Genomic DNA, 14,802 nt, shown 5'->3' on the forward strand with positions numbered 1-14,802 from the left:
TAATATAAATTTCTTTATGGGGTTGTTTATGCTAGTTTTATCTAACCTATTTTATATCATTCTAAATGAATTAAAGGCAAAAATCAAGAAAGAAATCAACAAAGTAGCAATAGACATGCCCCCCCCCAATCCCTTTGGAGGTATGTAGTACAATGTTTCAGACTTTACATATTTCATGAATTCTTCCACTGTATTGTACTAAACCATTTGATTACAATTCTAAACCAAAGCTTCCCATGTTCAATTCCTATATAGAAATGAACAAGAAATAAAACAAGTCAGCTGGCAATAAATAAAATAGCTCCCAAATTGCAGATGTGGAAATTGTATGCCTTAATGTAGGACAAAAGATATTAAATAGGTAAGGATAGGTAAAACCAGGAAAAGAGCCAATTCAGAAATTGCTGCAATGTGTCCTTTTGCCCTTCAAAACCACAGTGCATATGTGGTTCATGGTATAAAAAAACCCCTGCAAATGTAAATCAGCATACTGTGAAATTGCATGGTTTTCTCTCTATACACGAGCTTTTCATTAATCTTCCTCTACCAGATGTTTTCTTTTTACCCAGCCCCCTTTAACAGCTGCCTTACTATCTTAAAGGCTGAGAAAGAGATAACAAAAGGATTTCAGGAATCAGCAACATAATATGAAAATAGCCAAGGTCAAATCAGTCAGTCATTTTAAAATCTATTCTCTCTTAGTTCATATTTCAAACTAAAGATATTATGAATTTTCTAGACAGTTTGGGGTGATTCAAGGGTAATTCCCCTTTTACAACCATCAGTTTAAAATTTGTTTTTAGCGGAAAAAACATTATTTTCTTCAATGCATAAAATCCTTCCGTGTTTCCATTAGTCAAGATTTTTAATATTTGTTCCAGACACTGTAGTACAGATATATTCTTAAAAAAACATAAAACATGAGATATAAACTTACTCAAGACAGTGTTGTTCAATATTACATCGATTGTGAAATTGTGGACCACTACCACCCTCCCAAAAACTTCTAAAGGGAATATTTAACTGGCAGTGTATTTATTCTACATTCATAAAGCACATTGACGTAGTTTATTTAATACAGTGGAGTAACCTGATGGTAGAACAGCTATCTCTTATAGGTTAGTAGAATTAATACAGTAGTGAATGTTTCTGTGAATTCCTGGTTTGATGAAACCCTTGCAAAAAAAAAAAAGTGAATGGAAGTATCAGTATATTTAGATGGCAATTTCAAATTCCATACAGCAATCAACCAAGGATTGATTAGGCCTCTAATAGGGCCAGTTAAGACTTTTAGAAGTCTGCTAGAATTTGAAAACAAATATTTCTATAAAGTAGTAGTGTGAATCTCAAGATTCAAGCCAGCATTCTCAAGAGGACTTGAACAAGATAGAGAAAATAACAAACGATGATGTAAAAACGTAGGCAGAGATGCAAACACATCCTCAAATCTCTGCATTGCACTTCTTAGGGTGTATTCTTGGTTCATCAAATTCCACAGCAGTCCTTCTGTACACAGCTTTACTAATTCAGTAACTTATTTTATCTTATATACCAGCTTTTATCTGATGACCTTTTCAGTGTTTTTCCTCTCTGCATCTTATTCCAGCTGGCTTTTGTGTGAAAAATAAGTAAGACAAACAAAGATAAGAGAAAGGTCCATCACAATTTTACATTAACTCCTTCTCTGACCCCCTTTCTCTCCTTCATTTCAAAAGACAACTATTGTACATGTTCAGTTCATTACAATTAATAGGAATTTGTATTAGTCACATTGTATTGAATGTTTCAGTATAAGCATTTTGCGGCTGCCTCTCTTAGAAAATCTAAAGTCATTAGAGACATACTACACTAATTGTACAGTTGGACAATGCCAAAAAAAAGTCTTGATGTATCTGGTTTTGTTGGTTATTTCTTGTAGACAAGAATGGATGAGCAGGACTGAAGGAAAAGACAACTACTGCATTGATGCCCAATATGTTCATCTAGTATGCATCAAAACATACACAACTGAAGAAGTTTGAAGATGGAAACTAAAACCTATCTGAAGTGTATGATAAAAAATTATGGTTAAGTTCTATTCATGCTATCCGTACAATATTCATTTTCCAGCCCATTTTTCTGACCACATCAAGTTCAGTTTTGCTGGCTAACAAAGCCAGTGTGGTTTCAATTTTATGGACAACATCAGAGCCTAAGCTGAATTACAGCCATATCCAGGCAACAGGTGATTTGACCAACTGAAATCCAGTCCCGGCATCGATATTTTATTTGCAGCAGCATAATTGTAAATACAGCTAGCCAACCAATACTATCGGCTTTTGTTCTTCTTGGAATTTCCCTAGATCAAAGAAAAAACAGACATGATAATTTAAAAATGACAGAATGCTGCTGTATAACTACATTGGATTCTGTACTTCCAGCTCAATTTTTGAGATGGCAACAATTATGCATGGCTTCTTTTAAAGTTTTTTAATAATTTTTTTAATCAACTTTATCAAGAAACGGCCTTTAGGGGAAAAATTCACCATTTACAAAAGCCACAGGTTTGAAATTTTAGTTACAAGCCAGATTTTGGAACTTGGGAAAACAGCAAGGAAGTTCAGATTCCATACATGAAGAAGACTGCTGAGAAGACAACTGATATGCCAGCTAGATTGGATTCATACAACAAATTTGCTAGTGCATCTTCCAGCTAGTCAAATGGTGATTTTTTTAAAGTCACTTTAATAAATGGTTGCAATTTTATTTCAAAAATTGTTTACCACAAAAACATATCATAAACAAACATGTAAATAAATATGAAGTTTATTATTTAACACATTTCAGAAATGAAGCTTTGCTCATAAGACACTCTGGTTATTTGGAAGAAAGGGAACTCTCTTCATTAGTGAGAAATAACTTTATGATTTGGGAGCTTAATTGATTACTTTCTTCAAGAATTTCATAGTACTGATTTCTAACAAATCATTGTATGGTTGCTGGCTTGATTTCATGTTCATACTGAGTTTGAATTCACATGAATCTTGATGTAAGGTTCAAACTGATCTAATGCTATGTAAATTGTCAGGAAGCATTCTATTAATAAAAGTAGTAAGTAACCAGTAATTTTAAAATTAGAAGGCAGAGATTTTATTCAGACCTGAAGGGTTATAATTAGCCTTCCTATAACAGAACTGCATGCATGTTTTCTCATTCTCGTCTCATCAAATTAACTCACAATATCGCCATGCCTGAACAGACAATTGATTTATTTCAGCCCAGAAAAATGGCATCAATTGTCAACAGTTCAAGATTTAAGATAGACTTTGTTATCAGAATTCCTTCTAAATGGAGAGGTCAAGGAGTGAGCCTAAAATCATCTAACTGTGCTATGACTCACAATTTTAAAACTCAATAAAGTCTTTGTCCACTCATTCAAAATAGACCCTTGCTCTATTGCTCTATTTTTCTTATTTCAGTGCTTTGCACTTTCTACTGCTAGGTATAAGTCAATTTCTTCACTTATTCATCTCCTCAAAACATGTATCTTTAAACTTTTCTTCATCTCATCTTAATTTAGTGCCTTGTTTTGTGCTATCCATCCTGTTACCCTTTATTCTAAAAATGGTATCTCTTTCCTGATCACATCTGAACACTTAATGTAGAATATATTCCTTATGAATGAAACTTGCACCTTGGACACCTTGGACATAATTAAACATTAAACCACAGACAATCTTTATTGCAAAATAAAAACTCTCGTTAATTTTGCATAATTCACAGAATCTATAGTGTACTCATCTGTGTATCTTCCTTGTGAGGCCTAAGGCATTTCCACAGATCATTAAGGTAAATATCCAGAAATGCACAGAACAATACAACATTCCAATAAATTGCACAAGAAACCAAATATCACTCATGGCATTGAGATTACTTACTTTGTTAGCCAGTTTTAATGTATCTATCTCTTCCCGTTGTTTGGTTAAAGTTTCATTCATACTGCAAAGGTGATCACTCATCATGCTTAACTGATCTTCATAGCTTCTCTTGGTTGTTGTCAGTTCATCCTAAAAATCCAGAGAAGGACAGCTTTACGTTCTGTCCAACATTACAAAACAATCATGTATTGCTGCAATCAGTACACAGCCTATAAAACAGGGGACACACAGAGAAAAAAAACAGCTTCATATTCTAACGCTTATTGTGATTTTGCATTTCCTTTAAGATGTTGATCAATTCCTGTTTTAAAGAATTATATTGGAATTAAGCTACTAGAGGGATGGCAAATAGCACTGAAGACCAACCACTTTACAACTGGAACTCAATTTTTTTTACCTGAACAACACATAACAACAGGCTTGGAAAAGAGACTCTAACATCATCAATTTACCCTGCAACACACACATACCCAGTGATAAGAAATTCAGTGCGACCAAGCAGATTTTTAAAAAATCCAACCAACAGAACTGGATTGTGCATTGGAGCTGGGCAGCTATTAAAAATTATGATAAAATAATTAAACTTTCACTAATTGGACAATTCTTAAAACCATAATTAAAACTGCAAAACATTTTTTTAAAAAAATGGGTTACATCATTATTAAAAAATTATATAAAACTTGCCTGTAACTTGTTGATATTAAGTCTTGTTGATTTCATTTTTTCCAATGATGATTCTTTTGCGTTCTCTGCTAGAGTAAGCCGTTTTACAAGTGCTCGGCACTATTAAAAAAAACAACACCACAGTAAGTTAAGTTTCCAACAACTGTAGCTAGAGCATAGTACATATGCCCCAGAAATGCTGACTACTTGATCTCCTAATAATGCCTCTTATTCTTCCTCCGTTTCCCCCCAATTATGTCAATCTTCTTGTTGATAGTCCATCTGATCCTACTGCCTCCTGTCACTTTTCCTTAACCGCCTTTCTCAATTTCTAGCTTTGGATACAGCCCAATACTCTTCTGCCCAGGGGTGGGTTCCAGCTGCTGCTACTGCTGGTTCGCTCAGGGATGTGCTGTGCGCGCATGCACAGTACAAAAAAAATAATAAAGAGAACCGGTTCAGGGGCATGGAAGGCCAAGTTACTACCTACTCGGCCAAACCAGTCTGAACTGGTAGGAACCTACCTCTGCTTCTGCCCCCCACCCAAGTCCACTACTTTAGGTTACCTTTTGTGTCTCTTTTTTGTTATAATTCAATAACAAAAAGTTTTGATCTATGCTGGTAGTCCTCAACTTATGACAATTGACCCCAAAATTTCTGTTGCTAATCAAGACATTAAGTAAATTTTGCCCATTTTATGCCTTTCTTGCCACAGTGGTTAAGTGAATCATAGCAGTTGTTAAGTTAGTAACATGATTGTTAAGTGAATCTATTTTGCCCATTCACTTTGTTTGTCAGAAGGACACAAAAGGGAATCACATGACCCTGGGACACTGCAGCCACCATAAACATGAATCAGTTGGAAGGAGGAGCTGACGTCACAACGACACGACGTGCATCTTGGAGCTCCAAGATCGCAGTCGATACTTTTGCCGCTGGACAGCCCTTTTGGACCTAAACCATCCCGAAGGGGGAACAGGGAAGAGTATGTCCTGCTGATCTCAGGGACACCACAAAGTCTCTGATTGATTCAGGAGAATCTCTTTTTGCAGGTGATAGAAATGCAGCCATCAAAGCTGCTGAAGTTGGGACAGCTCCGGAACGGGAGGAAAATGGAAAGACAAAGTGTGTCCATCTGGTGAGGAAATATTATTATAAAAGAGATTACCCCCAAAAAAATTTAAGCTAAATTAAATTTGAAAACAGAAGAGAACAAGCGGCGAAATTAAGCTACACTAGACAGTGTATTATCCTTTTTTAAAATTTTCTTTCATGAATGGAACTTTTGCAAATGTTTCCTATTCTTTAAATTGAACTGATTAGTTTTTCTTCTACTTTTTATATTCTTTTTTTATATACCTATGGATTAAAATCTTTTCCTTATTTTTATAATGCTGGATTGGATGGGGTTTTTTGCTCCATTTAAAAATTTTGTTTTCTTTAAGCCTGGAATATAAAGAAGATATAAAAGGAATACAGAGGGCTATAATAACAGAGGGAAAGGAAGTAACACTGCCACTTGGAAGCTTGGAAGGCTTGGAAATATTGTCTTTTCTTTTTTCTCCTTGATCATTTGGCTTTGCATTTCAAGGTTCCTCAGCTTGTTTACAGAGAGTGATCGTGAGAAGACCATGGGTTATTTATACAGGTGCTCTTCGGGAGCTTTATTGGCACCTGGAGTGGAATGAAAACAAAGCCTTGTCTTGAAAGATTATAAATGAACTTGCTTTAAATTTAATAAAAAGCTTTGAATGCCAGAGTGGCAGTATTTACAAGTTGGAAGAATGGCGCAACATGAAAAAGAAACCTTAACATTGCAAAAGATTATGTTTGAAATTCAAAAATTAGAAGTTACAGAAAAAATTGAGAAGAGATTGGAAAACATAGATCGTAGAACAGTAAAATTTGATGGGAAAATTGAGGATGTTCATCAAATGAAGAAAGTGGAGATCAGAGTTCTAAAAACAAGAAAAAAATAAACAAAGAGACAAGAAAATTGTTGATACTGACAGTGAACTGGGAGCAGCTGCCCGGCAACCCCAAAACAATAAACCCTCCCTCTATAATAAGCCCAAGGCCATATTTCGTGAGGCAAAAGAAAATAAGACCCTGTCTTATTTTCAGGGAAACAAGGTAATTACTCATCTGCCTCATCATTTTGACAATGCAAAACCTTTCCTTTATCCCCGTTACTGGTTTTCTAACTATTCCTAATTGCATAAGCTTCCTGACTTCAAAATGGGAGTCATCAACAACATTCGGTTTAAGGAGTATAATAGCCACTATATAATAGCCAACAGGCAGAAGACTAGCAGAATGCATCCATGAAGACCAACTAGCAATCAGAAAACATGATGAAAACTCCTTATTTTCTTTCTGCCCTAGGAGAGAAATATCTGCTTCTACCTAAGATTGAATTCTGAGTCCTCCGAGTGGGAAGGGAGTGTCTTCACCACTTGGCTACTACATCACTCATATTAACACCAAGATTAACACTAAACCAAAATCAAGTAAACAATACCCCAATCTAGGAACTATCAGCACAGGAAAAAAGCATGGTAAGCAACAGCTAATCAAAGAACCACAAAGAACATTCTCACCAATGCTGACAGGGCAAGCCATTGGTATAATCCCACTCCCTTCTAACACTGATGATGTTAGCTAGTTTGATAATGAAATACCCTGAAAGCTCAGAGAGCACCAAGGACCCCATCGTGACTTCACCTTGTAAGAACTTCATGGTCTTCCTATTTATAGCCCAATACATTTCTTTATATGACTCTACAGCTCCATTCTTTCAAACATCTAAAACATTTTCTTTTACTTGTTTTTACTGCTGTTTATAGTTGGAACGCCCATGTAGCAACTTCCCTTTTTATGTCCTGAAAAGCCATCTTTTCTAGGTATTCTTTTACTTGTCATCCTTGTCCTAATATTACTTTATAGCTAAAGCAAATTATAGCACAATCACATCTTATTCTCCTGCTTACCAGAAATAAATGGCAAGGAATTAGCCAATGAAAAGACCTCTATAAGAAACAGAATATTTATTATAACACTAAAGTCTGATTTTCAGAGTAAGCAACTTATTGCTCATTTACCTCCGCATGAAAATGTACAGACTTGCTATCAGCAAGCTGCAGCTGAGATGTAAGCTCTATTATTCTTGCCATATAGTGGTTCTTTATCAAATCTTCTCTGGTATCCGCTTCTGGAATCTTCCAAGCAAGAATGTGGGAAAAATGTAATTGTTTGTTCAAGTATGAAAAACATCACAAATCAAACATGTCTTCCATTGCATTAGATGCCCGTGAAAACCATAATTCAAACAAACAAATTGTGGAGTTGAAAAAGTCCAAACAAAATTATGAAGCGATGGCAACAGCTCATTTATGAGGAATGTTTTTCTGGGCTAAAAAAGGCAAGATTGAATGAGAAGAGCATTCACTGAGATTTATAAAATATGCAATATACAGAAAGCAGAGCCTCAAATTAACTGACTGGTGAAAGAAAAACAAAGCATTTCTTCACATTGCACATAGTTAAAATATGGAATTTAATTTCTCGTATCTTTAAAGTTAGGCAACAATATCAGAAATGGTTGCAGAAATAGTATTAATAAAACTAGAGCAACAAAAGTAACTGCCATTCAACTATATTGAACTGTTTTCATAATCATAATGGCCCAAATAATTTGCATTATTTGATATTCTAAATATAACATATAATATTAATGCTGTACCTCTTCATTTCCAGTGGTCACTGTTAACATTCCAATCTTTAAAAGAAATCAGGACAAGGTTAATTCAAAGTAGTAATGTATTGTTTTAAAATCATTTATATACAGTAGAATTTACTCTTTCTTACTTCAGTAGAATCTTAACTAGAATATGTTCTAAATTTTAAAAGTGCAACTGTGCTTTCATCCATTTCAAAGGATATATTGGATAAACAATATGCCTAATTCCATCCCACTAGAATCTATGGGCTCAATGAGGTTATAAAACATTACAACCCAAGATGCATGGATTGTTTTCCTTAATACTGTGTGTTAAAAACATTACATCAGAATTGCAAAAGTATCATCACCAACAAATGCTAAAAAAAGAAAAGAAACTCTGAAGCACTAATTGGCATAAAGCATCAGGTTACCAAGTGTCTAATATATACAATTAAATAATCTCCCGTTATTTATTACAGAAATGTTAAGCCGCATAAAATTTGCTTAAGGTAAAAATGGATTAGCAGAAACAAAATCCAGACTGATGATAGAGCATTGTACTTCTATCAGAAAAATACTGGCATACTGACATATTACCCACTGGGATATTTACATTTGTTAGCTATTGTCCCGTTGTACTCTTCCTTCTCTTCTGGTCTTCAACATTCTTCAGATTGTGCACACAAACTCTTCAGAAGTACAAACCTAATCTAGTTCAGGAACTGCTCTTTACTAAAAACAACCATCTTCAACAATCTACCTATTCCGTTTCTGTTCCCAAACATTTTCCAATAGCAATCCAATTCTTCCCCTAGACTTTTGACTGATCCTTTTTAAAATGTCATTGTGGCATCCAAATGCTAATTTCCCCAAAGTGCTAATTAATAAATCCATTGTTTCATGATAAACATCCATGAAAAAATTACCATATTTCACCACCTCAGTGGCATGTAATACACTTACCAAACTTGTACTTTGAACTGGCTCTCTCAGTGTTTTTTCTGCATGATCATCCTTCTCTTGTTCCACTGCATTTAACACAAAGGAATTTTCTGTGGTTGCTTCAATCAGCTGGTTGCCTATGGAAGTTCTGGCCTTTTCAGATACTTTTTTATTCTCTTTTTCTAGCTTAATTTTAGCTAGCTGGGCCTCCAGCATCCAATGCTCTTTTTCTTGTTCCAATTTTGCAATTTTTTCCAAACTCTGCTGGACCTGGGAATAAGGAAAATTATCACCATGAAGCAAACTACCGTATTTTCACCCATATAACCCGCCCACGCAAATAACCCGCCCACGCATATAACCCGCGGGTTTTCCGAATCGTGTAAAATATCTTCCGTATACCCCGCCCACGCATATAACCCGCACACGCATATAACCCGCACACGCATATAGCCCGCCCACGCATATAACCCGCGACGAGTAAGAGAGAAGGGAAACAGCTGAGATGGGGGGGGAAGAAACGGAGAAACAAGCCTGCGCAAGCTGGGGAAGAGGAAAGGAACGGAGGAGAAGGAAACAGCTGAGATCGGGGTGGGGGAAGAAACGGAGAAACAAGCCTGCGCAAGCTGGGGAAGAGGAAAGGAACGGAGGAGAAGGAAACAGCTGAGATCGGGGTGGGGGAAGAAACGGAGAAACAAGCCTGCGCAAGCTGGGGAAGAGGAAAGGAACGGAGGAGAAGGAAACAGCTGAGATCGGGGTGGGGGAAGAAACGGAGAAACAAGCCTGCGCAAGCTGGGGAAGAGGAAAGGAACGGAGGAGAAGGAAACAGCTGAGATCGGGGTGGGGGAAGAAACGGAGAAACAAGCCTGCGCAAGCTGGGGAAGAGGAAAGGAACGGAGGAGAAGGAAACAGCTGAGATCGGGGTGGGGGAAGAAACGGAGAAAGAAGCCTGTGTACCGGTAAGCCTCCGATCGTGTAAAATATCTTCCGTATACCCCGCCCACGCATATAACCCGCAGGGGGGCGCTGTGCATGTAAAAACCGCATATAACCCGCGGGTTATATGGGTGAAAATACGGTAATTTGAGCTACAGTTGGGGGGGGGGAGTTGCAGTGGACAGTTTGAAAAATAATTCACTTGGAACTGTAAATTGCAAAAGGAGGTTGGAGGAACAGAAAATATCAACAATGTGCTGCCATGTGGTCTGTAAATTTCCAAGTGGTTTGCATTGAGAAGTCGCTAGCAATCATAACCTCAAGAATAAAGAACAAGGCCTTGATTCCAGTATTGTGTGCCTTTCTATTCCCTCCTTAAAAGGGAAGAGTATAGAAAACATTTTAGATAAATCATAGGCAGTCATTGACAAGACAGCCAGATTTTTATGAAGCTGTAATGTTCCCTTAATTTTAAAATTGACCGTTGTCTTACCTGAACGGTCCTTCTATGGGTGCTGCGAAGGGAATCCAATCATGGGTTAACTTAGCCTTCTAGCCTTGAGACTGAGTATGCAAATATCAAAGTTACGCCTCCTCTGACTGGACTTCCGTTTCCTCTCCAGTTCTTTTACGAAGTCCACCGAAGGATCATTATGTCAATCCTCAAACAAGCCGCAAGTCATCCGGCACTACAGAGTCAAGTCCAGTCAGTAACAAGTCAGAGAGTCACATCAAAACGGAGCCCTGACCAGCCGAAGCTGCGGGCGGGTTTGGATTCCCTTCGCAGCACCCATAGAAGGACCGTTCAGGTAAGACAACGGTCATTCTCCTGTGTGCTGCTCCGGGAATCCAATCATGGGATATATCAAAGCAATGAACTCCCAGGGCGGGAGCTAGGCTGGTCAGGCTCCTCCGCAGACGGAAGGACCCTTTGCAACACTCTCCGCCCAAAGGACGCCTCGGCCGAGGCGAAGACATCAATCTTGTAGTGGCGAATAAAAGGCGAGGGGGATGCCCAAGTGGCCGCCCTGCAAATCTCTTCTACAGACGCTTGCGTCGCCCAGGCCGCTGTGGTGGCCGCACTCCTGGTGGAATGAGGAGTGATTCGCCTTGGAACCGGTCTGGAGTGGGAGTCATACGCCAACGCAATACAAGCTTTCAACCATCGGCCGATGGTGTGGGAGGACACCTTCTGTCCCATTGAAGATGGCTGGAAGGAGACGAACAGGGCCTCCGATCTTCGGAACGACGCCGTGCGCTTCACATAGCGACGAAGAGCCCTGCGAACATCCAGATGGTGCCACTGACGCTCCCGCGGATGAGACGGGTGAGGACAAAAGTCCGGCAGGACAAGTTCTTGAGTTCTGTGAAACAACGAGTTTATCTTTGGAAGAAAGGTCGGATCCAAACGAAGCACTACCTTGTTCGGGTGGAAGATGCAAAGATCCGCACGAACCGAAAGGGCTGCTAGCTCCGACACCCTCCTGGCCGATGTTATGGCCACCAGGAAGGCCGTCTTGAGTGTCAGCAAGCGGAGGCTGATGGAATGTAGAGGCTCAAAGGGGGCAGCTGTAAGGGCCCTGAGAACCAAGGTCAAATCCCACGTGGGATAACGATGTACCGTCGGCGGCCGTAAGTTGGAAGCACCCTTAAGGAAGGTTCGAACTCGCGAGTGCTGGGATAAGGAGCGGCCTTGGCCACCCCCGACCACCGTCGACAAGGCTGTGACCTGACGGCGAAGCGTGTTTGGTGCCAACCCCTTGTTGAGGCCGGACTGCAAGAAATCCAGAACCTGGGGCACCGAGGCTTTGATGGGATCGACCCCGGTGCGTCGGCACCAGCGGCAGAAGGCCTGCCAGGTAGCCTCGTAAATACGGGTAGTCGACGGGCGACGGGCCGCTTGAATTGTAGAAATGACTTCGTCCGAATAGTGGAGGGCCGCTAGCATCTCCCGCTCACGTGCCACACGGCTAACTGCAACAGCTGAGGGCCCGGGTGCCGGAGAGCCCCTTGGTGGAGCTGAATCTTGTCGTCCGGGATCCTCCAAGGACGCGAAACGGACAGATGGACGAGGTCTGCGTACCAGGGACGTCTGGGCCACATTGGGGCGACCAGCAGCACTTCCGCCTGTTCTGTCAAGATCTTCTGAATGACCGACGGAAGGATCGGGAGAGGAGGAAAGGCATAGAGAAGGCCGGCCGGCCAACGGCTGCGTAGAGCGTCTACTCCCTCCGCCCCCGGAGTCTGGTATCGGGAGTAAAACCGGGGAAGTTGTGCGTTGTGCGGGTGAGCGAACAGATCCACCTCGGGCAGGCCGAAGCGGCGAGAGAGCTCCTGGAAGAGAATGGGGTGGAGCTGCCACTCCCCCTGATCCACAGTCGCTCTGCTCAGCCAGTCCGCCTGAGTGTTGGCTTCGCCCGAGATGTGCTCCGCCCGAATCGATGAGAGTCTGGGCTCCGCCCAATGGAACAACCTTTCCGCTTCCAGCATCAGAGCTCTGGACTGCGTTCCCCCTTGGCGGTTGATGTGAGCCTTGGAGGCCACATTGTCGGTCAAGATTAACACATGGTGATGAGATACAATGTCCCGAAACTCCAGGAGAGCCAGACGGATGGCCCGCAACTCCAGCCAGTTTATGCTGTTCGCCAGCTCCTGATCCGACCATCGACCTTGGGCCACCTTGTCCAGGGCATGGGCCCCCCATCCGAATAAGCTGGCGTCCGTTGTAACTTGAACGCGGTCCGGCTCCTTGAATGGACATCCCCTGAGGAGCCTGGACGACATCCACCAATGCAGGGACCGCCTGGCCTTGCCCGGGAGCTGCACCTTGATGTGGGAATGACTGGTATGCGCTCTTTGGAAGGGCAGCAGGAACCACTGGAGAGGACGCGCATGGAACCTGGCCCAGGGCACCACGCTGATGCAGGAGATCATCTTCCCTAGCAGTTTGGACAGCGACAGCAGCGGTACTCGCCGATGGGATAGCGCATGATGCGCCAGGTGGTATATGCTCTGCCTTCTTTCCGGGGACAGGAAAACCTCGCACGACATCGAGTTGATGGTGGTTCCCAGATGAAGGAGGGACGTGGTTGGGCGCAGGTGGCTCTTGGGCAGATTGAGGACAAATCCATGGTCCCGCAATGCGTCCATCGTGACCCGTAGGTCTCGGAGGGCCTGACCTCGAGAGGACGACAGCACCAACACGTCGTCCAAATAACAATTGATGCGTATTGGAATTGAACGAAGGGAGGCTGCCAATACTGCCAGAATTTTGGTGAACGCGCGCGGGGCCGAGGAGAGGCCGAATGGCAAGGCCCGGTATTGATAATGACGGCCGTTGAAGTGAAACCGCAGGAACTTCCGATGTGCCGGATGAATGGGCACATGGAGGTACGCTTCTTTGATGTCTATGGAAGTCATCATGTCGCCTTGGCGGATGGAAGCCAATATGCTCTTTAGAGAGTGCATTTTGAATTTTTGGTATTTGATATACTGATTGAGCTGTTTCAAATCTAGGATTGCCCTCCATCCCCCGGAGTTCTTTGGTACTAGGAACAAGATGGAATAAAACCCTAGGCCTCCCTGCCCTTTGGGAACTTGCTCTATGGCCCTGATGGTGAGAAGATGACATATCTCGGTGTCCATAAGGCGCCGCTTCGACGGGCACCTGGGCACAGGGCACCTGATGAACCTTCTCGGGGGGATGGATAGAAATTCTAGCGTGAGACCCAAACTCACTACTTGAAGGGCCCAGGCGTCTGACGTAAGCTCCGCCCACCGGTGGGCGAAGGCCAAGAGACGTCCTCCTATGGGCCCTGCCTCCTGCGAGTCAGCGGTATCTGCGAAAGGAACGGTTGCCCGCTCCTCGGAATGACCGTCTACTCTGCGCCTGACTCTGCTGGCGCCCCCTGTCTCTGGCCCCGGCTCGGTCCTGGCCACGGTCCTGTGCCTGGGAGAACCCCCTGGTATAGTTGGGGACATAGGGGGCAGAGGTAAACCCCGAGTCCCCAGACCGAAAGGGCTGCCGTCTACCATAAGGCTGTGGCCTTCTGGCCACACGGGCACTTGTGGAGGGAAGCACCCTACGTCTGTCCCGAGTCTCAATGAGAATGGGATCCAGCACTGAACCAAACAAGGCCCCGCCCTTAAAGGGCGTGGATGCTAGACGCCACTTGGATTTGATATCAGCTTGCCAGTGGCGGAGCCAGAGCAAACGGCGAGAAGCCACATTGGAAACCACGGCTCGGGATGCAAACTTTGCCGCGCTAAGGGTGGCATCGGCAGAAAACTCTAGGGCCGCTATCAGTTTGGTGACATCCTGATGGAGGCGCAGTTCCTCCGGATCCAGCCTTTCCTGTAGTTGTCTCAGCCAAACTAAAGAAGTCCTATTAAAGAAGGAAGCTGCAGTGGCTGATCGCAAGGCCCATGCTGCTGCCTGATGGGTCTTGCGAAGGACCGATTCGGCCTTGCGGTCCTCGGCCTTCAATCCTTCCGAAATTTCAGAAGGAATTAACGCCGGTGAAGCAAGAGCAGCGATGGGAGCATCCACTGTGGGAAACTGCAGGAGGGCCTCCAACTCTGGAGAAGATGTGAAAAGCTTCCTATCACCAGACCCAGGGGGCT

General features: G+C 42.3%; 1 protein-coding gene across 1 annotated transcript in view; it reads right to left on the bottom strand.

The window, feature by feature from the left end:
• Positions 1-1,644: 1,644 nt before the first annotated feature.
• The window catches only part of PPP1R21 (protein phosphatase 1 regulatory subunit 21), a 32,785-nt gene continuing 19,627 nt past the window's right edge, over positions 1,645-14,802 (bottom strand). The window contains exons 17-22 of the mRNA XM_014057010.2: positions 9,265-9,513; positions 8,323-8,358; positions 7,682-7,798; positions 4,602-4,700; positions 3,918-4,046; positions 1,645-2,338 (exon numbers count right to left, since the gene is read on the bottom strand). Of these exons, the coding sequence (XP_013912485.2) occupies positions 2,309-2,338; positions 3,918-4,046; positions 4,602-4,700; positions 7,682-7,798; positions 8,323-8,358; positions 9,265-9,513 (660 nt within the window). The 3' untranslated portion in view covers positions 1,645-2,308. The remainder of the gene's footprint in view (positions 2,339-3,917; positions 4,047-4,601; positions 4,701-7,681; positions 7,799-8,322; positions 8,359-9,264; positions 9,514-14,802) is intronic.

The sequence above is a fragment of the Thamnophis sirtalis genome, unplaced genomic scaffold, assembly GCF_051295495.1.
Source record: "Thamnophis sirtalis isolate CommonGarterSnake01/CBP01778 unplaced genomic scaffold, rThaSir2_p1.2 scaffold_6, whole genome shotgun sequence".
In the NCBI taxonomy this organism is placed as follows: Eukaryota; Metazoa; Chordata; class Lepidosauria; order Squamata; family Natricidae; genus Thamnophis; species Thamnophis sirtalis.